The sequence below is a fragment of the Apaloderma vittatum genome, unplaced genomic scaffold (assembly GCF_000703405.1).
Source record: "Apaloderma vittatum isolate BGI_N311 unplaced genomic scaffold, ASM70340v1 scaffold4783, whole genome shotgun sequence".
Lineage (NCBI taxonomy): Eukaryota > Metazoa > Chordata > Aves > Trogoniformes > Trogonidae > Apaloderma > Apaloderma vittatum.
In genome coordinates this window covers 16534-38910 of record NW_009708476.1, presented here as the reverse complement: position 1 = coordinate 38910, position 22377 = coordinate 16534, and the positions used below count along the sequence as shown (strand labels likewise).

Here is a 22377-nt window from a genome sequence, read left to right as displayed (position 1 = left end):
TGGGGGGGGGGCGGGGCAGAGGAGGTAGCCAGGAAGATAGGAGGCAGAGTCTATTTAAGAACAGTCGTATCTACTGATGTTTTCCTCTCACTATCCTACTTCATAAGTGGTGGTGGTGAATTAAATCTATGTTTTCCTCCCCAATTTGCTCTGGTTCTTTATCTGTCATCTCAAATGGCAGATTATTACCCTCCCTATCCCTAATCTCAAACCCCTGGGCCTTTTTAGTTGAATTGTCTCCCTCCACATCACTGTGGAATTGGAAGTGAGGTGACAAGAGAGCTGAAGACTGCATGGTTCTTTGTCCCAGTCAGCTTGAACCACGACAGCAATCTATAAACCATGTAAAAAAAATTCTATTAAATATATCCACTGAGCAATCATTTTAGGAAGCATAAGCTATGGAAAACTAAGTAAACAAAAGGTACTTGAACAAATTAATACCAATTCATTATTGGAAACCATAACTATGTAACTTGTTTAAAATAGTGACAGTGAGAAAAAAAAACGAGTTACAAGGAAGGAAGTCGAGGAAGTTTATGTGTCAACCGAAGAAACATTTTATAGGCAAGAGAAGTAAAACAAAACCCAACTATTTTGGTCAAGATGCAGACATAAAATACGTGATCCTGACATAGAAGCCACCTCTGACTCTCCACCATGATTAGCCTGAAAGCTGATGCCTGAACCTGACTGTGAAAGAGATAATAAAAACATCAAAAGTACAGAACATGAAGCTTATCTTGCTTCCACTAAGTAAAAGACACAATCAGATAATGAAAAACTAAAAGGACCATCATACCTGACCACCAGAAACATGAGGCTTGTTAAAGAACTGTTAATATAGACATTTTAGTGACATATAATCAGGGCCTTCAGAACTGTATTTTAAGCATCACCAAAGAGATACAAATACATCCTGAGGTCCAGGGAAAGAAAGCAATCCCAAGCTGAAACTCTGTAAAGGTCAGAGGAACACACTTCCAAAGCAGAGTTTCCACCTTCACATTTGAGAATGACTCTACTGAACTCCCTGTCATCTCAGAACTACTAATGTCAGATTCTGTTCTGAGCAGTCATATCTGTATGTGCATCCCTAGTTCTAGGCCAGTCAGAGACTTTGACCAAATACTTACGACTTCCTTGAAACTATCCGCTTTTGAACTGATCTGGAGACAGTCACTGATGTAATTCACATTATTCATTAACTCTGCTGCAATTAGCAAGTTAAAGCATATTTAGGTTAGAGAATGTGATTTCTGTTTAGAATAACTTTGTCATCAAGAAAGAAGCTCACACCGACTCACATCTCCGTGTCACTGTCAGTGACTTCATTACCACGGGCAGCTGTAAATATCTGATGAAATTACCTGCAATTCAGTTTTTCATCAGTTTAGAGAGAAAATGAAACTAGAAAGATCAAAGATAGTCACGAAGAGAATTTGAAACCTCTTACAGGCATAAAATTATCTAGAGTCTACATCACAACTCAACAGAAAACTTTATAGAAAAGGCTGCAGCCATAATTAAAAGAATTCACAATATTAAAAAAAAAAAGGAGTATTAAGTGTAAATTGTGACTATGTGAAACATCAACAGGAATAAATTGTCCGTATGTGAGAAAGAACAACACAAGCTGAGTTAAGAAAAGGTCTTTTCAGGAAACAGGAAAACTGGGGAATATCTTTATTTAAAAAAAACTGTAAGAATTTACCTTCTAAAAGCTGAAAGACTACAGAACTGATGTTGATAAACATGTAGCAGTAATACCAACCTGAACAACAGCACACTGAGCAACAACATAGTAAATCTGCAACAAGTATATTTCGATCAGAAATTAGGTTATCAGCCCTCGAAGGATGGATGTTAGCAACCTTGCAGGTTCGCAGCTTTGAATTTAAGATAATGATATTAAAGACCACTTACAGACCTATGAAAAGTCCCGCAGAATATGTATCCAAAACATTTGCAAGTTTTTGTAAATAAAAAAAATCTGTAAAATTCAAGTCCAATCTCTAAAAAAATCGTAATTTCATATTTCATTTGACTTCATTTTGAACAGGAAATATGCCACAGGGCTGAATAACTAAAAAGTTGTGGTTCCACTGGAGGTTAAACAAAATGGGTCATTTGAAAAGGTCAGTTCTATAACCTGTTGAGGTTAATAAAATCCATCTGCTTCCAGATGTTATTCTGATCAACAGAACCAGAACACCTAAGATATTTTCCTGGTAGCACTTCCTAAATTTTAGATTAAAATCTTCAGAAAACATCTATTACGGCATAAGTATCACTTTGTGAGGAAGCATACATACTTTACTGTCTTGAATCTTACCTAGAAATCTCTGCTTGGGAATTCTTCTCTCCATCAACTGTAAATGGTGATGCTCCAGTTAATAATTCATACATAAGAACACCAACACTCCACCAATCAACAGCCTATAAAAAAAATAATTATGTATGTTATGATACATATAAGCAAAACTATTAACAAAAGAACGTCAACAAATTGTTAACAAAACAATGCACCCAGAAAGCAACTAGCAAAGGAAGGGTCCACCTAGCAATAAAAAGACAAACTGAGATACAATAAAGCATAAACGATTGCAGTACTAATTGGAGCTACCTTCTACGATAAATTAATTTTATTTTGAAACTTTTCCACTTAGGTTCTACAACTAATTTCTCAAGTTGAATGACCTCTTTCCACTGTCTACTGAAATTCTTTTTCCCCCCGCCTCCCCACTCAATTCATTTTCACTCTTACCACTATGAACACACTCAAAACAGCAGAGGAACCTAAGCCTTTTTAAGTAATGGTAACATGAGCTTTTAGGAGCTCGAGAAATGAAACTAAGGAACTTTCAGAAAGCATAGGTAACTGCAAAATCACCCTTATGTATCAGCTAACATTTGACATTGAATTGTGAAGTTATTTCCTATAGAAAACTGTATGGCTCCGCATTGCATCTAATTAAAGTATCAGATAGAACCGAAAGATATCAAAACGGAGATTGGCCTTTAAATCAGCAACATTATTGAATTTGTAACTGCTTGAGAAGGCAATCACAATTCAAAGTGACTGATGCCATCGGAGAGATGCTCTGAAACTGGCAAGGCTAAACTAAGAAAGAGAGTGCAAACAAGAGTTTCAATTCGGAAGTTTGTAACATTCCATTTTTAATAACGACTAGGCAGGCAGTACAGTAGAAAAAAAGATGCAGAGGTTATACTGGAATACAAAGTAGGTGTGAGACAATGACTAAGTGAAATGACAAAACACAATTCTATTTTATTTAGTAGAAAAGTCAGGAAGGTAATTATTCTGCTGTATTTCAAAGTGCCAGCTATTAGCTGGAACCCTGTGTCCCTTACAGGCTCCCCAGCTGAAGAAATATACAGGCAAATTCAGACCAACCAAGAAGCAGAATGGACAGAGAAGAAGAAAGAATCTTCTCAGGCAAAGGTCAGACTGATTTCAGTTAGTCTAGAAAAAGGGTATGAAGGGTGACATAACATTTTCCAGTGCTTAAAAAGGCTGGTGCAAGAGGAACTGTCATCAACTATACCCTCTAGCCCCCAAGGGAAAAAAAAAAATCAACTCACTCTACAGTAAAATAAAACCAACATCCCAGACATTAAATATTCTCCCAAATTTCTGAGTACAGCAAGCAAACAGAACAATTCTCCAAGTGGTAGACGAATCAACAAGAAGGGGTGCCATGCTGGACCTTGTTCTCACCAACAAGGAGGGGCTGGTGGATAATGTGAAGGTTAAGGGAAAGCGCTGGCTGCAGAGACCATGAAATGGCAGAATTCAAGATCCTCAGGGCAACAAGGAGAGTGCCCAGCAAGCTCATCACCCTGGACTCAGAGAGCAGACTCTGACCTCTTCAGGCATCTGCTTAGCACAGTACCATGGGATGAAGCCCTGAAGGGGACAGGAGCCCAAAAAAGCTGCTCTGTATTCAAGGAGCACCTCCTCTGTGCCCGGGAGCAATGCATTCCGAAAAAGAGGAAGGCCGGTAACAATGTCAGGAGGCCTGTGTAGATGAACAAGAAGCTCCTGGACACACTTTAAGACAAAAAGAGAATTTACAGCAAGTGGAAGAAAGACAAGTAGACTGGGAAGAATGCAAGGAAGTGGTCTGAGCAGCCAGGGATCAGGTTAGGAAAGCTAAAGCCCAGACAGAATTAAATGTAGCCAGGGACATCAGGGGTAACAAGAAGAACTTTCACAGGCACGTCAGTGATAAAAGGAAGGCCAGGGAAGATGTGGGCCCTCTCTGGAAGGGAACAGGAGAGCTGGTCACGAAGGATACGGAGCAGGCAGAGGTTGTCAATGATGTCTTTCCCTCAGTCTTCACTGGCAAGGGCTCCAGCTGCACTGTCCAAGTTGTAGAAGGTGAAGGCGCGGGCTGAGAGAAGGAAAATCCACCCGCTGCAAGTGAAGATCAGCTTCAAGATCATTTAAAGAACCTGAAGGTGCACAAGTCCATGGGACCTGATGAGATCCACCCACAGGTCCTGAGGGAACTGGCAGATGAAGTTGCTGGGCCTCTGTCCATCATATCTGAGAGGTCAGGGCAGTCCGGTGAAGCATCCACTGACTGGAAAAGGGGAAACATCACCCCCACTTTCAAAAAGGGAAAACAGGAAGACCCAGGCAACTACAGGCCAGTCAGTCTCACCTCTGTGCCTGGCAAGATCATGGAGCAGATCCTTCCGAAGGCTCTGCTATGGCACATGGAAAATGTGGAGGTGATTGGTGGCAACCAACACAGCTTCACCAAGGGAAAATCCTGCCTGACAAATCTGGTGGCTTTTTGATGGAGTAACAGAATCAAGTGACAAGGGAAGAGCAACTAATGTCATCCACCTGGACTTGTGCAAGGCCTTCGACACCGTCCCACACAACATCCTGGTCTCCAAGTTGGAAGTGGATTAGGAACTGGCTGGAAGATTGCACTCAAAGAGTTGCGGTCAATGGCTCAATGTCCAAGAGGAGACCAGTGACAAGTGGTGTCCCTCAGGTACCAGTACTCGGACCAGTACTATTTAACATCTTTGTTGGTGACATGGACAGGGGCACCAAGCGCACCCTCAGCAAGCTGGCCGATGACACAAAGTTGTGTGGTGTGGTTGATACCCTGGAGAGAAGGGATGCCATCCAGAGAGACCTTGACAGGCTTGAGAGGTGGGGCCAGGCCAACCTCATGAAGTTTAACAAGGCTAAGTGTAAGGTCCTGCACCTGGGTCAAGGCAATCCCAAGGACAGATACAGGCTGGGCAATGAGAGCAGTCCTGGGGAGGAGGATTTGGGTGTGTTGGTGGATGATAAGATCAACATGAGCCAACAGTGTGCGCTTGCAGCCCAGAGAGCCAACCATATCCTGCGATGCATCAAGAGATGTGTGACCAGCAGGTCGAGGGAGGTGATTCTGCCCCTCTACTCTGCCCTTGTGAGACCCCACCTGGAGTGCTGCATCCAGCTCTGAAACCCCCAACACAAGAAAGACATGGAGCTGCTGGAGTAAGCCCAGAGGAGGGCTACAAGGATGGTCAGAAGGTCTCAGTCCTCTCCTTCGAGGACAGGCTGAGAGAGTCAGGCTTGTTCAGCCTGGAAAAGAGAAGGCTCCAGAAGTACTCCAGAGTACCTGAAGGGGGCCTATAGGAAGGCTGGGGAGGGACTGTTCACAAGGGCCTGTAGTGATAGGACAAGGGGTAATGGGTGGAAGCTGGAAGAGCACAGGTTTAGACTAGATATAAGGAAGAAGTTCTTTACCCTGGGGGTGGTGAGGCACTGGGACAGGTTGCCCAGGGAGGCTGTGGATGCTCCATCTCTCGAAGCGGCCAAGGCCAGGCGGGATGGAGCACTGAGCAACCTGATCTCGTGGGAGATACAGGGGGGGTTGGAACTAGATGATCTTTGAGGTCCCTTCTGACCCAAATCATTCTATGATTCTATGAATTTATCTAGGAATATCATAGAATTCCTTTGAGCAATATTTTTTTTATGTTTTGCTTTCAAATATCATTTGTAAATTATTGTTGTCTTGATCTTTCCCCTCAATTACTGACACCTTAATTCATAACAAAACTTGAGCCTCAAGCTAAACAGGATTTTTACAATCTGAGAACATTTATAACTTTAATAACCCACTCCATACTCTAGGGAAGATAACAGTTCTCCCTGATGTACAATTAAAAAAGAAATAAATATCAGAATTAGTGACAAAACAGTCATTTTCCACTCTGAACTAAACAGTTTATTTCCAAGGAAATGTCAGCTAAGTTGGTTTTTTTGTTCTGCTGCACGTTTAGAACAAATTCTGAACAGAACACAAGTGAACCTCAAGTTTTTACAAATATGTCTTTTACTTAAGATTAAAACCTGAAATAATCTATTTTAGGACAGCCTGAAATAATACATGTTTAAATAAGACACTATCACATTTTACAAAACCCCCTCAAGGTGAACAAGTGTTGTCTAAAGAATAAATTTCTTTTAAGTAATAAACTTGGATAAAACATACCTTATCATGTCCTGTATCTCCTCCTTTTACAATATCTGGGGCCATGTATTCTATTGTTCCACAGAAGGAATATGCTCTCTCGTTCTAGCAAAACAAGAAAATAAAATTCGAGTCAAACAATTGTATTGTACGGATCATATGGGATAGATATGGCTAACAGTTCCAAGATGCTGGCACCAATTCTTCTCCAAATAGCTCAGAACTTCTAGCTAAATCATATTCCATCATATGTTAGAAGCGTATCACATAATGTTACAGAGTATTTAGCCTTCTATGAAAAAATGTCATAGTTTTACATGACAGTCTAACATAAACACACAAAACCTAACACACTGATATTTTAAAAACTCTCCTGTCAGTCTAGATGATCTATACATTTCAGAACTACACAAGATTCCCCAAGGTAATACACGTTCACATCCTGAAGGCTGCAATATCAATACTCTAGACAAAAAACGAAAACCTTTCCATTAAAAAGAGTATCTCATTTTTAGATGTATAATTTGACTAAATCGGATACAAGATCCTTTGGGTTCCCCATACTTTAGAATTTATTATGACCTCTAGAAAAGCAGTTTTATGTCGCAATACACACAGAAAAAACACAACATTCTCTCAAGAAGAGACTCAGAGAGATACAAGAGAGAAAGAGAAAGGCAGACAGAGTTGTAAATCTAGTTTTATTCTACACACTGAAGTAATTGTCTTGATTATGTTCAAAACTAAGCTGCTTCCACAGGCATGTATAATTGTTCCCTGTTAGTGATTTACCTTTGAGGTCAACATGAGGTCATGCTGTACCTTGCTAATGACGAAAGCACATGTGTTTGGGCCATGCAACATTGCTCCTCCCTTATCCTTCAAGCTTCTAGCATTTTGGGGACAGATCCTGACAGGTCCTTTAAAGAAGAGTGTTCAAAAAAGCAAATATTTCAAAAGTCAGGTTTTACATTCGTAGATTCAGATTTGGAGTTTAAAACAGGTGCTATATAAGAGAATGTTCTACACTAGTGAGAGGAATCTTCTAAAAGTAGAAATAGTGCTCAGTGCTACCCTGAGGCATAAAAATTAAACAGCCCAACAGCATATTATTAAACTGTATTTATTAAAATACATATACTGTGACTGGTTTTCTTGGGTAAAAGTCTCAGTTCAAAATAGTTATAGGCCTCAATTTATGCAAATATTAACTTAAAATATTAGCTTCTAAGACAAAACAGTAAAATAAACTTCTCATGATTCCACTTTCTTTTGATACTTTAGTTTCTCTTTGGTTATCTTTTCCAGTACCTGTTATCTAAAAGAAAAATATTATGACAAAAAGCAAAAAAAAAAACCCAACCAAAAAAAAAACCAAAACAAACAAAAAAAAAGACAACTCAGAAATTCCTAGCCCCCTGTCCTGGCATCAGCCAATTTAAAGTTATTCATATATCCCTCTTCATTTTTCCTTCAGCTGGGAGGGAGGGAAGGAGGAAGAAGGAAAAGGGAGCAAAAAATACAAAACTTCAAGTGCTGCCTCTCCGAAGAGTAAAGATAATGCAGCCAAACTGAGATTTATGAAAACGATTTAAAATGTTAATATATCAAAAGTAATGGCTGAAAACCATTCTCATTCAGCTAGCTGCAAATTCGGCAAATCATCTGCAATATTATGTCTTTTTTGTCTCTCGGTTTTGCAATATACAAGGTTACAAGATACTACAGTGACAAGAAACAGACTGGAGAGTTGTATGTGAACATGTACAGTGGTACAGCAGAACCCTTATGATCTCAAGTACCTTTTGCTGGGGAGAAGGCCCACTAAAAACATTTCAAAACATACAAAACTATTAGTAGTCACTTTTTTGAAGAACAATTACAATTCTTACTATACATAATTGGTGGTTCTGTTTTTCAGTTATATTTACTTTTTGCCTTTTAACAATCATTTTAGCTTTTAATATGAAAGATGGAATTTTTTAAACAGTATTTGAAAAGTAGGGTTTTTTTTCTTGAATTCATATCTTAAGTATATTTTTCCTTCTAAACTTCAGCATTTAAAACTCCAAAAATAATTTTGGAGGTTTCAAAAATTATTGTGTCACTTAGAATAGTATCTTATTATTAAATTTCAATGTAAAAAAAAAAATAATACTGTAAGTCACAAAAAGGCATTTATAAATTGAAACACTCTGGGCTATCTTGCTAACAGGGTTCATAAAAACTCTAGCTTCTAATTCACATAGGTAAGTACTTGCATCCTTCAGCTCTTGCCTCCTTTTTAGTTTAGGAGTAGCCTATGACTGAAATTCCAGACTGAACAGAGCCAAGAAGAAAACAGGCAATTATCACAAGCAGAGTTCTTTGCCAGAAATTAAGTAGTAAATTGAAACTCAGCATTAGCTAGGGGGAAGGAAAAAAATGGACTCACTGAGCATTTTTGTAATCAACACTGATTTACCATTACATACACTCACATCATACTCCTGAAGCCCTGTTGGAACCAGCTTATGAATTTACAGGGTGTCAAGAAAAAACTCTGGTACCAGTTACTTATAGTTTCTTATTTAACCACACACTAAAGCTCAGATGACTACCCAGAACATTAATAAAGCCAACTGCGTGAAAGTAAAGCATTCTAGCTCAACTACAACTTGACACAAATTTGCCTTCATAAGATGCTGCAGAAAGTCCTGACTTCAGACTGCTGAAGTCACAGGATGTGAATATTACTTTGACACCTGTTTATGGTGCATTTTATTAAATTATAAGCCCCACCAACTACACCTAGCTGTTATTTAGAGAACAGTTACACCAGAACCATTTATGTAAATTTCTCATTGTTAAATACACATATTATAGGAAGTCACTACTAGTCTTTACTTAATTAGGTATTTACATGTGAGTTTAAAATAATTTTCAAAGAATGTTATCTCCAATAGCAGTTTCCTTTTCTATCCTGTTCTGGTCTTCCCAGCACAGGGGAGGCATAAACACATGGGAGAGGGTCCAGCAAAGGGCTGTTAAGAACAACTGAGGAACCGAAACACGACAGGAAGGCTGAGAGAGCTGGGACTGTTCCACCTGGGGAAGGGAAGGCTCAGGGGGATCTCATCCATGTGCATAAACGGCTGAAGGGAGGGGCCAAAGAAGAAGGAGCCAGGCTCTTTCCAGTGGTGCCCATGCATGGACCAGAGGCAGTGGGCACACATGGAGACACAGGAGGTTCCTTCTGAAGGCCAGGAAATATTTTTTTGCTGCGATAGTGACTGAGCACTGGCAGAGGTTGCCCACAGATGTGGTGAAGTCTCCATTCTTGAAGATATACAAAAGGCAACTATGGCTGAGCAGGGGTTTTGGACCAGATGGCCTCCAGAGGTCCCATTCAGCATCAACCATTCTGTGCTTCTGTGACAAAAAGTCACTGTAAGCTGTATTTCATCATTCACTTGTGATATCACACTTCACTCAGAAATCAAATATGCAAGCACCCAAAAATTTCAAAACCTACAACAGAACTCCAATTCACATTATTAATGCTTTCATGTTATGAGAGGTAATACAAGAAATCAAACTATTAAACATCTGAATGTGGTTCACCTACAGGTGAATTCTCAGCGAATACATGATCTTGCAAGGACTCAAGCTTAAGAATTTTTTTTGCATAAAGGATAATGCTCATTTTCTTCCCTCATCGAGCATGTATGCCTTAAACACTGTGGTTCCCTCTTCTAAGCTGCAGAACACCAAGCAGTCAGACAGTAACAGACGGAAACGGAAGTGGGGCCAACCCATCTCTAATAACCCAGTATGAGTATATTGACCTTGTCTTTAAAAGAGGTACATTAGTTTTGCTCCTAGTCAGCACTGTTTCCATGTTTACAGACAATCTGGAGATAGTCTTCAGTCTTCTAGCACACAACATCTGGTTTTGATTTGTTTTTTTTCCTTACCAAGTTCAGCATCCTTCTTGAATGTTTACACGATAGCATAGTTTCTAGTAAAGGTATACAAAGTAGCTACCTCAAATCTGTTAGCTGCTTAGAAGTGCAGCAACTTTTCATAAAGCCACTGATAGAAAGAATTGTGTCAAGAATTCTTCAACAGTGAACACAGATAAGTTGAACTGCCTTGCTGTCCAGGTCATTTTGTTAAGCCATCCCTCAGCTAAATTAGAAAAATAAGTTACAGTCCCTTAATACTTGTGCTTCGAGATCAGCTACACACTGACAGCATGGATGTGCCTATCCGTATTGCCATGCTGTTTCTAATAAATACTCTAGTACTGAACATGTGGTAGACTCCAACTTTTCCCACTCCACTCATGGCAAGATAAAGGATAGTGCACTGCCCTCTTTCTAAGCTCCTTGCAATCACTCTGATCTGAGCATAAAGCAAAGTAAAGCAAACAAAAGTAACTGCTTCAACTTGCTAGGCACTTTCAATACCACATCCATATTATTCCCCCAGCCTTTTCTCCACATTATCTATTTTAGTATCCCATTTTCTTTTTCCTTCACCAAAAAAGAAATGGCATGATTTGTCTTCCAACCAGGAAGTCTCGACGGCACCTCATCACCAAGCAGCTTTAGGTCATGGAATTAGAATTCCGTGGCTAGCCAAGATGGAGAGATGTAATACGGATTAGCATTTGTCCTGGAAGACAGTCGCTTCACCAGAGAGAAAAATCTCAGAGCAGTGTCGTCTTTGCTAAGATTATATTCACTGACTTTGGCAGGTTGACCACAATTACACCATCTCCAGAGATCAAAAAACCGAGCTCCAGAATTCAATTAAAAGTGCAGACAGAAAAATGGAGGTCTTGCACCACCATGCTCTAGATCGTTTTACGGTATCATCACTTGGCCCTGCTTTATAACTAAAGAGTGCTAGGCAAGCACAGAAACTACCTGAAGTCATAGAAAACATGTGTGTAAAGTTATGCCTTCAGAGTTCTCTAATAAGCTTCCTCAGCAAGTAAGCAAAGCACATTAACAGTGGGGGGAAAAAAAAGTAAGAGGAAAAAACTCCATCTCTCTGCATAAATTAATCAAAACCACCACATCTACAAGGAAAGCCTGACTGACAGAGAAACAGTCACTACTATAAAACAAGGATATGGCCTTGAGAGCACACATCCTTGTCCACAGCAACACAAATTCAGTTGAGGAACATGCGATGGTAGCTCCGATAGTTAAGTCTCACAGCTCTTCACGAAGTCATAACAGGATATGTGGGACAAGAACTGTGATTCCAAAGTGAACCACAGAGGAATCAGACGGAGTCTTCAGGAGGGCCAAGGAATCACCCAGGCACAACATGCTCCTCAAGGGCTCATCTCCGCTAGGCCAAAGTACCTTTTGGCAACCAATCACTTGGACAAAGTGCTACTCCGTTATGTCTGGTTTGTTACTGTGCTGGAAGGATGGTGTTAGCTTCCAGTGCTCAAAAAAACTCACACTGCCCAGATGTTCTGAACATGTCTGATTCCATGCTCTAACATATTCAAAAGGGCATGGGAACTGGGCAAAGAAATAAATGACAAAAAAATCAGCATTCCCAATATCTAGGGGCTGAAGGCCTGCACTATTGTATCACATGTACCCAAAGATCTGCATTTGAGACACAAATTGTGTTTTAATACTTGGCTAAAGACATCTTCATCTAGAAGGACACAGGTAGGTAAATGTCTGAATGTCAGAGCCAAACTAGTATTCACAAAGAAAAAAGTCTTCTTAAAGCAGAGAACAAGATCCCAGTGGACTGTTACATGGTGTAACGCCTTCAACAAGTGGAGAACGTCATTAGTTCAGGGACTCAAAAGAAAAAAAAGAAAGCTGAAACTCAAGTTAACCATATCCTCTGGAAACAAGAGATCTGCATAAACAGAAAGTGCATCTTGTGATTGTCATGCTTACTCACAGCATGCAGACAGGGCATCCAAGTCAGCTTGAAGGGAAGTACAGAGAACACTTTTGGAGCTCCAGAGCCATCCAAAAGTAAAGGATGACCCACATTGAAAGGTTCAACATTCAAGCAAGGAACAGCTGATGTGTTGAGTATGCAGGTAGCTAGAAGTTACATCAAGAGAAACGTACAATCTACACAGCAGGAAGCATCCATCTGTTGCCAAAGTGGCTGTTGCACAAAGAGACAGACTGAGCAAACTGCAGCATGCCATCTGACCATTGGAAAAATGGGAGCAAACCCAAAAGTAATAAAAAAAGATCAAACGAAGTCTTAAGAACCCACAAGATCTTCTCTCAGAGGCCTCAGGAACAAAACAAACACACATCAAAGCAAAGCACCCAAACAAAAACATGAAAGAAGGCTACAGAGATGTGAAAATTAGAAAAGCAATTTGAGATAAAGCTAGCTACCAGAACCTAAGGCAGGTGAAACAAAACAAACATAAAACAACTACCAAAAAAAATAATATACCACACCTACAAAGAATAAGCAGACCCTGTATCTAGAGTATCTAGCTCAGAATAATGAGGCATATTCCTTGTACACTGTTCTATATAAGCGCACCAAGCCCAAGGAGAACATCTCTTTGCCATACAAATGCTGCTTTGGGAAATTGCTTCAGAGCTTGAGCATCTGTGATTTTATCTTCAAAGCATCAACATAGACACAGAAAGCACTTAAGTGTCTTACGACAATCATTCTGCCATTTGAAGATGTACTATTTAACATTTAAATACACAGTCTCTGAAGTACTTTAAGTTGACGAACTGCATTAGATAAACACGTGCCACTGCCCCAACCGACACTCGGACACTCAGGTTGTACAATCCTACAGCTATTTTTTTCACAACAGCCTTTGTGCAAACATATTTTAGCCAGAGGATCAGCCAAGTATTCACTGAAGCCATTCTCTTCAAAGTTCGCAATTAGGACCCACCTCTTCAACTGTATAAAAGGTCACCTTCGAAACAGAACAGACTGCTTCTGTTCTCCAAAACTTAATGCACAAATATTTTGTTCTTAACTGAGCAGGACTACTTCTCTAACATCAGATATGACACATTCTGAAACCATACTACTATCATATTCCTTTGAACCATGAAACTTGACTCCTTAAATGGATTTTGCAACTTTGAAAAATAAAGCTACTCCTGTCTAAATGTTCTTTAATAGTATATATGTATTCCCTTACAGGAATTCCTTGCCAACAGAAGCAATGACAGGATACAATCAGAAGGCTTGTTTAAACCCTGGAGTGCATGACTTCTAGTGTAGGAATTTCATGAAATGGAGACCACCCAATATTAGAGGAAGGGCACCCATCAGCTATTAAACTGGCTTGGACTTTAATCTCTTTGTATTCTGTACTCATATGAAATATTCTAGGAGAATAATAAAATAGCTTAAGAATTACTCTTTTAGCATATTCAGTATTAAAAAACCACAACAAAACCAAAACCTAGAAACACCACATGCTGTTGGGCCCAAGAACACGAAGACAACCTGTAGAGCTGGAGCCAGAGATTCAGTCTCTTATGGCACATATTTCATCTGGCCACAGTAACTCTGCAACTCAATAGCACCTTGTGACACAGAGCAAGCGGGTGCAAGGGGACAGAAGGGAACGGGGCAGCCAGATAGCAGCTCACTCAAGAAGGCATCCATGGCTGCTCTCCAGACTGACTCTGGACTCCAGACTGACTGCATTACTGTGGATGTTCTGGCTGGGTTCTTCTACAGATTTCAGCAACGTTCTTACGAGAATCCTATCCTTGTCCGTACTTGTTGGCAAATTAAATTGCTTCGTTCACTTGATCTGACCTCATCATTATGAAGGTTTCAAAACGTTACACCCTAACAAGACTGTTGTTGGAGGTACTTTTCAAATCACAAAGCAAGTTTAAACAAGGTTTTAAATTTAATACATATATGGTCTTGCAACTTAAAGTCAAGGACAATTCCTCCTTATTGCATGGGTAGTAAAGTTCTCTGTATCAACTTTCTGACTAGGTATATAGACGTAAAAATCAAACTGACGAAAATCTAAGTTTAGCTAAAATTCCATGTATCTTGGGTCTTCTCTTTAAGCAACCACTGAACAGGTTATACTCCATGTGAATGTGTACACCACATAAACCATGTGAGTTACTTCTATGTTTCCAACTTGGGGCTGCAAGTAAAATATACCACTCCAGTACAAATGACTCTCACCTACAATAAATTTGAAGCAGTCTGCATTTAATGCATGACACACACACATTAAAAAAAAAATAAAAGCACACTCGTATCCCGAAGATTTAAAATTTCAAAGCAGCCTTCTGGAACTGCTAAAGTTATGATCAATATGCAGACCTTGCTCTAAATTCTCTTTAAGGAAGAAACATTACAGATTTTTGTGTACTGGAATCTTCACTGTTATTTTTAAGTATTTACAAACTAAGTTTTCTTCTCTGATGCAAAGTTCACAAAACTAACAAAGGGGACTTCACACAGCAGATGCTTCAAGAAGATTTGACCTTGCCAGGTATTACTGGTACCTGCGCAAAGACTGCTGTGAATTGTGCTGGATACTCTCATAAACAGCAAGGTTAAATCCAGAACTGCATGGCAAGTTCCTCAAATGACTGTTTCTTTTCATGGATGATTATGAATATATTTATCATACCTCAGAAAAATTCATTGTATTAAGTAGCACTTTCATCAAATTCTGAACAGGAAACCCACAGAAAAATCATGACTTCTCATATGCTCATATGGTCTCAACTCTGTGTAGCAAAGGTGGCTCTTTCTTTTGCAACAGCTACAAGAGTCTAGAAAAAGAAAAGTCAAGTCTGCTCAAACAAAAGATGTACAATAGATTGTATCATTCTGGTTTGAAGGTTCAATGATGGCAACTGACATTCCTAGTATGCTCTCGTGAAGCCTTCAGTAAAAAAATTCCTTGGGAGAACAATACTGTCCCGAAAGATACCAAGTATCTAACTGTATGTTAGAGTATTTAACAGCTCCTGGGACTAATTTAAATTGAACATGCAGAATTCTCACCACTCTTTGCGTAACTACTTGTAACTGGACACCTGGCTAGGATTGTGACACTTCATCCAGTGATGAACAAGTCATCCCAAACGAAACCTGCACGTTACATTTCCACAGAAGGTCTCACTCAAGAGGATAAAGCAGTCTCCAAAACTGGAAATGGTAGCAGGAGGTAGCAGTACTGGAAAGATGCTAAACAGGCAGTGAATCCTCTTTAAGAACAATGTTAACATGTTTTTGTGAGGTTCCTGCAGTCGCTTAGTGTGTATATTATCAATATCAACATAATAGGAATAGTTTCAGCCACAGTAGTATGGCAAATGACCTTTCTATTTCATGGTTTTACCAATTTCTTAGTTAACAAGGAAGAACATTTTTAACAATACATGCTAAACTGTCCCTTCTCATCATTTTAATTTACTCAATGCATATTTCAAAATTGATAGAAGTATCATTCATTCTACTATTTTTATGAAGTACTTGAAGAAAAAAAGTAATTAGCTCAGAAATACACAAAATCAGACAGTCTAGAAAGGATATATTATGCTACTGCATTAAGGAGTAAGACTCGGCCTTAACTAGGAGTATGGCCCACCTAGAGAGTGTCACAGGTTACCAAATGAGTAATTTTCTTGTCCTTTCAACAGCAACATATAATACACTTTTAATCTCCTCAAATGCCTACAGTGGTAATCATTTCTAGGTATGAATAGATGCCAGTATTTGTACTGTGCTAGAGATGTCTCACTGCTGCTTTTCATTTGACTAACTCCGAGAAATATGCTGGAGTGAAACTACCTTACTTAACTGCTTACACTTCTAAACAAACATTTCAAGTCTGAAGTTGCCTGTCTTCCTTTGTTAAAGGAACCTCAAAGTCAAGGTAACTTCCAGGTTACATTAATTAGAGTCCCAAAAAGGTCTATCAGTAGCACAGCAAATAACATCAATCAGAAATAAAAATATAGCAGAATTTCTAGAATACAAGAGACAGTATAGTTATTGCTACTATTTCATACATCTGTGAGTGGATGTAACCAGACTTCTGAAATCCATAACTTACAATTTGACTACAAGCATAAATACTGGAAACTTTCCTAGGATAACCATGTCAGGGCCCTGAGCTTACCAACAGGCTCTGCAACTTCTTACCCTAGTGCCAGGGGTCAAGGCATGTGTGCTCAAGACCAACAATACAGCTGAGTAACCTGTGTGGAACCTTGTCAAGGGCCTCCACCTTCAGCTGGGAGCTGAAGTTCAGGCTCCTGTTCTTGATGCTCGTGTCAGCGGTGCTGCAGGTACGCCTGTATTTGGCTGTGTACCTCATTGCTCCTGATCCACCAATTTCAAATCCTGCCTTGACCTCAAGCCTCCTTCCTCACAAGCTTGTCTGGTAACAGTGGACTGCTGTCTGAGCCCATCTTACTGTCACTAGGCTTGCTCTGATCTTCTTGTTTGGCAGCTGTGGGATTGCACCACTGGTCGGTGAGCACAGTAATCCAGGCCTGCCTTGCTGTCAGCCCTTGGCTCCTGGCTCGCACTGACGTGGGGAGCCGTCTCCCCATTCTGCTGCCCCCTGACAAACTAGTCAAGAGCCACTTTCTACCTCCTCTAGAAACTGGTAACGCTGAAGAACTTCAGCAGCGAGTTCAGCAGTATCACAGATTATCTCACACATCAGCTATGAGCAAATCGCCTATAAGCTACTGATCTAAGTGAGCCATTGGAGCTTCCTTGGTAAGTTTAATGAGAAAATCAGGACCAGAGGAAAAAACAAAAGAACACTGTCATAAACCAAAGTTTACTGGCAATTCTGTAGAGGCCACATAGCAGAGGTGCTACTAACCAGCTGACCTAATGAATGGATTTTGCGTTTCAGGAAACATCACAAGAATGAGAAGCCTAAATTCCATGCAAAAATGGGCCTCACCCCTTCAGTGAATCTTAAGAGGTCATTCTATCTGAAAGTGATCTCCTCAAGAATAAAAATGCACCAAGAAAACCAAGTGCTTCTATAGAAACACAATCTGTAATTTTCTTTGCCATCATTTTAGTTGTCCAAAACAGCAATAATTATAGTCTCAGTTTATGAATGCATAAGAAAATGTTCAGTGGTACACTAGTTACACTGCTCTGCTGCATTCAGCAAAATCATAATGAAGATTGTGGTACAAAAGTAAAGGCTTAGCCTAGACCAAGAACAGTGGTAATATTGTAGATCAAAGGTCCATAGTTTGAAATGTCATTTCATGAAGAATTAATTAAAGAAAAAAGTTTATATGGATATCTGAAATTAAAAATCCTATCCTAGCGGCTGTTCGTATCTGAAGAAGCCAGTTATGTCAAAATATAATGTGGGTTGCTTCACTTCATATGTCAAAGCTAGACACACTAATGACATTCCAAAACAGACAAGGAATCAAGCTACTGAATTTTTCAAGCAAGAATGAGATTTGCCTGCCAGCAGCTGCCACCAGAAAAAGCACTTGAAAGGGAGACCAAGAACAGCTAAACCTGGCACTGCATGCCAACCAAGAACCTGGCAACCTCCACAGCTGTGGCCCCAAAAGAAAACTCAACGTATCCTCATCCAACATCAAGTGGAGATTCAAGAAACCCTTTTCACAGTTTACACAATGTCTATATTTGCTTTCACAGTGCAACGCAATTGCAGTTCTGCAAAAAATTCTTTAAACCAGTCCCTGATAATGGATTTGTAAAGCAAATAGCAAAGAAAAAACTCTCAGTTCTGCAGGCAAAAAACTTCAGAAACAGCACATTACTGTGTGGGAGGAAGGCAAGCATGAACCACTGTAATCCGGGATGCATGTTTTGTACTAGATTCTTCTCAAAATTTCAATTTTTGGAATACTTTGCTTTCTAAAGCATCATCTTTTGAGAAGAGAGAAGTAACAATACCAACTGAGAATAGAACGGTGTACAAAGTAAAACCTGAAACAATCCTCTTTCTTGAAACAGAGGCAAAATTATAAAGTATAAAAGAGTACTGATTCTAGGAAGAAATCTACTAGTTGCCATTGTAAGGCTTCAAAAATTTATTTTAAAAACAGAGAACATAAAGAAAAAAAACTGCACAGGAGATGCCAAATAAACATTTATAGTATATCAGAAAGGTAGAGGAGTAGGGGCAAACAAATCTGCTCAAATGCAATCCATCTGGTTCTAAATTCACTTTCACATGGTCATTAATCCCTGGTCATGTAAGTTTTTCACACCTGGTTGCCCAAGCTCTCTTAGTTCACAGTAATTAGAGGGGAAAAAAAAAAAAAAAGAAAAAAGTGAGAAAGGGATTAATGAGGATGGCAGTGTTTGCTCTCAAAAAGTTACTATTTTTTCCTTAGAAAACAGATACAAGATTTTCAAGAGTTGATTAGCAACATATCTTCTATCAGATCTTAGAATAATATCAGGCTATTTAACACACCTATCAGCATTTCTCCCCCAAATGTGTTGTGATTTTTAAGTGTTGTATTACAGTAAGAAAACTGTATCCTCAGAGCAGTGACTGTAAGAAATCACGGTACGTCTTGCAAAAATTCTTAATGGCACTTTGAGATTTTTGGCATCAATATCTGGACAGAATGTATTTTGTGGTCCAGTCTTCTGCATTACTGCTCCACGCTGGGAAAGTACAATCATCTTTGTAATAAACACCGAAGAAGAGATACCTCTTGGGCTAAGGCACGAACTGCCATCTGATCACTGAAGACCCTGGTTTTGCAGTTAAATGAGTCTAGCTCAGTTATGTGCCTTTAGAGTGCTTGGTATATACTCGATATTCAATTTCAGGACACTTGTAAACACCAACAGGAGTACACCAATCAAAAAATCAAAAAGGGTTTGCCACTGTTTTGTTTCCTTTTCCAAAAATAAGGGAAATGACTAATTGTCCAGAAGGTTCTAACACCAATGTTAACTTATGTGGACTAACTTCACTATTCAGTCTGCTCTTTCTGACTTCTTCCTCTTTGCAGAAATGTAAATCTACTCCTTATAACTAAATTATGTCCACATCACTGAATGTCAAGCAGATACAGTAACTGTCAGCCACAGCGTGTATTATTCTATCTTTGTAAGAGAATGCTCAGTGTTCATCAAATTTCAATGATGAGACATTATCACAATTATAAAGGGTCTTTTTTAAAGCCAAATGCACAGCTGATATAGTAGGTCACTCGAGTGAGATGATAGTTCATAAAGCACTAAACAAGAGCAAAGTTGTAGTTACCTCCCGGTTCTGGACTAGCTTTAAATTGCTCTAAGAAAGTGTACAAATGTCTTCCTGCTTCATCCACCAAAATCCAAAGTGGACTAACTACCTTTTTATTATTTCTCCTTTAATGAAATTTCCTTTGAACTCTATTAAAATAACATACTAATTTTCTCTCCAGAACAAAATGTACATTCAACTAACTGACAAATGAAAACAAACAACAATTCAACGGTGAAAAGCGTCTGACAGTTATAACTAAGTTTGCAACTCTGAAAAGAGATATTCAGATGACAAAATAATAAACGTATCTGAACTATTCATTCTACACATCAGACAGAAGTACACAGATAGCCATTCAACCGACTGAGATTACAATTCAACCATCCCTTGTGCAGAGTAGCTACTCATGTTATTATTTTATGAGGGCATTTGTATGCTCTCAGACATACTGTTTCAAGACTGACAATATTCAGTATTTACTACCTAATTTTTTTTAAACTTCATTAAACAAACACAAAAACTTCAAACCAATCTTAAGCTGATATAGAAGATGTGTGGCAATGCCGAAGCACTGAGCGTTTCACTATACTCGGGAAGAAAGCATACTTTGTGGTATTTCATTTACAAGAAAAATGTTAACTGTTATGCATGGTCCAATACAATAGATTATTACTGCAATAATTCAATTAATGTGTTCAGATTATTTTCTCTAAAACAAAGATCTCAATATAGGCTTAAGTATGATTTTTAGTATAGTCACAGAAATAAAGGAAATGTGAAGGGAAAAAAAATATTTAAAAAATTGAAGTAGCATTTAAACAATAAACATTAAAATGAAGACCAGACTCGATGACTAGGTTAATCCGACATTAACTAAATCAAAAGAATTCCAGTATACAAGCAGAGCTATTTATGTTATAAAAAGATAAAACCATGTCTAAACCACAAATCCAGAAGATAAAAACACTACACAAGAAATAAGACACCAAAATAAAACCAACTTAAGGGGATCATTTTTCTTTTAAAGGTAAATGAAATGCAAGACTCTTGAAAAAAATAGCAACACTGAAGCAATTACACTTATGCAATGAACAAAACAGAGTGTATCAGTCCTATCAATTCCCCATGACCTTAATAATAATTTGTATTAATGTCACATGCAAATATATTCTACATCCCAGTTAGACAGGAACTCAGCAGAGATGCATGAAAGCATATGGCTAACAAGTGTCTTTTTTACCCTAATTTTCTCTGCAATTCTGTTGAGAATTAAAAATCAGAAAGACTAACCTTGAACTGATCAGAGGCTAAGAATACAAATACCGTAAAATGTAAGAGTAAAAAGGTATTATTCTTTTCAATCACTTAATCTCTTACCAAATACTATTCTATGGTTAGGCTAGTCAAATCATAGGTCTTCATGAGATATTAAATAAATTTTGAATATCAGAAGTCATTTCATACCTAAATACCTTGAGATACTGACCTATCCTACATGAAAAGTAATTTTTATTCAACTACTTTATTCCAGTCAGGTTATTTCATCTTTTTGCATGCAAATACAATCACACAGGCTTCATTTTAAAGATAAAACAAAGGCAAAATAGACTCCCATTTCACTTGCACAGGATGAATTTCAGTTTTCAGCAAAAAGAGAAGTATAAAACGCTTTAGAGCTCTTAAAAGCACACTGTTTACAGCTTGAATTTTCAATTCTTGCATGTTATAAGCACTTTCACATAATAATTATAAAACAAAGAGGATACTTGACAATGCTCCCTTCACACTCGTGCCTCAGTAGCTGCATGGCACAAATCAACAGGTTTTGTTGTCCCAGAAGTCACATGCATTTGCTTCCTTTCACTCAAATAGCACTTGGGAAAAGCAGCTTCCTATCTCTCCATTGTTAAATAGTCAATTAATCTGCTACAGTTATTACAGTCAAGAAATAGTACATTCTGTTATAAAGAATCTTCTGTTAAGATTCCGTGCTCGCTCGAGTACCTGGAAATATTTAATAACTATCAGATTAAAGCAGGTATATTTAAAACATTGGACTGTGACGTTTCCTAGCATGTAGCCCTACCTATAAAAGTATCGTAAATGCAAATAAATCTCTCTGATAAGAATTCTAAACATAGTACATGTTTGTTATTACTGATAATTTTTATACATTCTTAATAACCCAAATATATCTTGTTTCAGAAAACACAATCCGAAGAGAGGGATTACTGGAGTAAATTCCACTTGCATAAACACATTTTTGTAATGGCAAAGCTCTTGCTAGAAGCTGGCGGGCCAGGGAAGAAGTGTGAAGAAAGGGGGGAGAAAGGAAAGCATGTTGGTCTGAATAAATTACAAATGCTACACTCTTTATCTGATGCGGCTGTGTAATTTTATTTAAAAGTGCTACCCAATGAGCACGAAATAGATACAAAGCTACGCAGTTGTACAGGGGAATTCTACCTCTTGTAAGTACATTGGTTCAGAAGCGTAAGTATCTTTGGTAATGTGAACTCTTAAGTGTTCTAGTGGTAGCTGAGTTGTCCACAGAGAATACAATATGAAATTTCAATTTCTATGTCTAAGCGGATCATTCCAAGCATGTTCAGGTTCAGC

At 38.7% G+C, this 22377-nt stretch overlaps 1 protein-coding gene across 1 annotated transcript in view; it reads right to left on the bottom strand.

The window, feature by feature from the left end:
• Window positions 1–22377, bottom strand: part of RPS6KA5 (ribosomal protein S6 kinase, 90kDa, polypeptide 5) — a gene marked incomplete at its 3' end in the record, with an annotated part of 45968 nt that overhangs the window by 15841 nt on the left and 7750 nt on the right. The window contains exons 4-5 of the mRNA XM_009866562.1: window positions 6537–6620; window positions 2336–2439 (exon numbers count right to left, since the gene is read on the bottom strand). Of these exons, the coding sequence (XP_009864864.1) occupies window positions 2336–2439; window positions 6537–6620 (188 nt within the window). The remainder of the gene's footprint in view (window positions 1–2335; window positions 2440–6536; window positions 6621–22377) is intronic.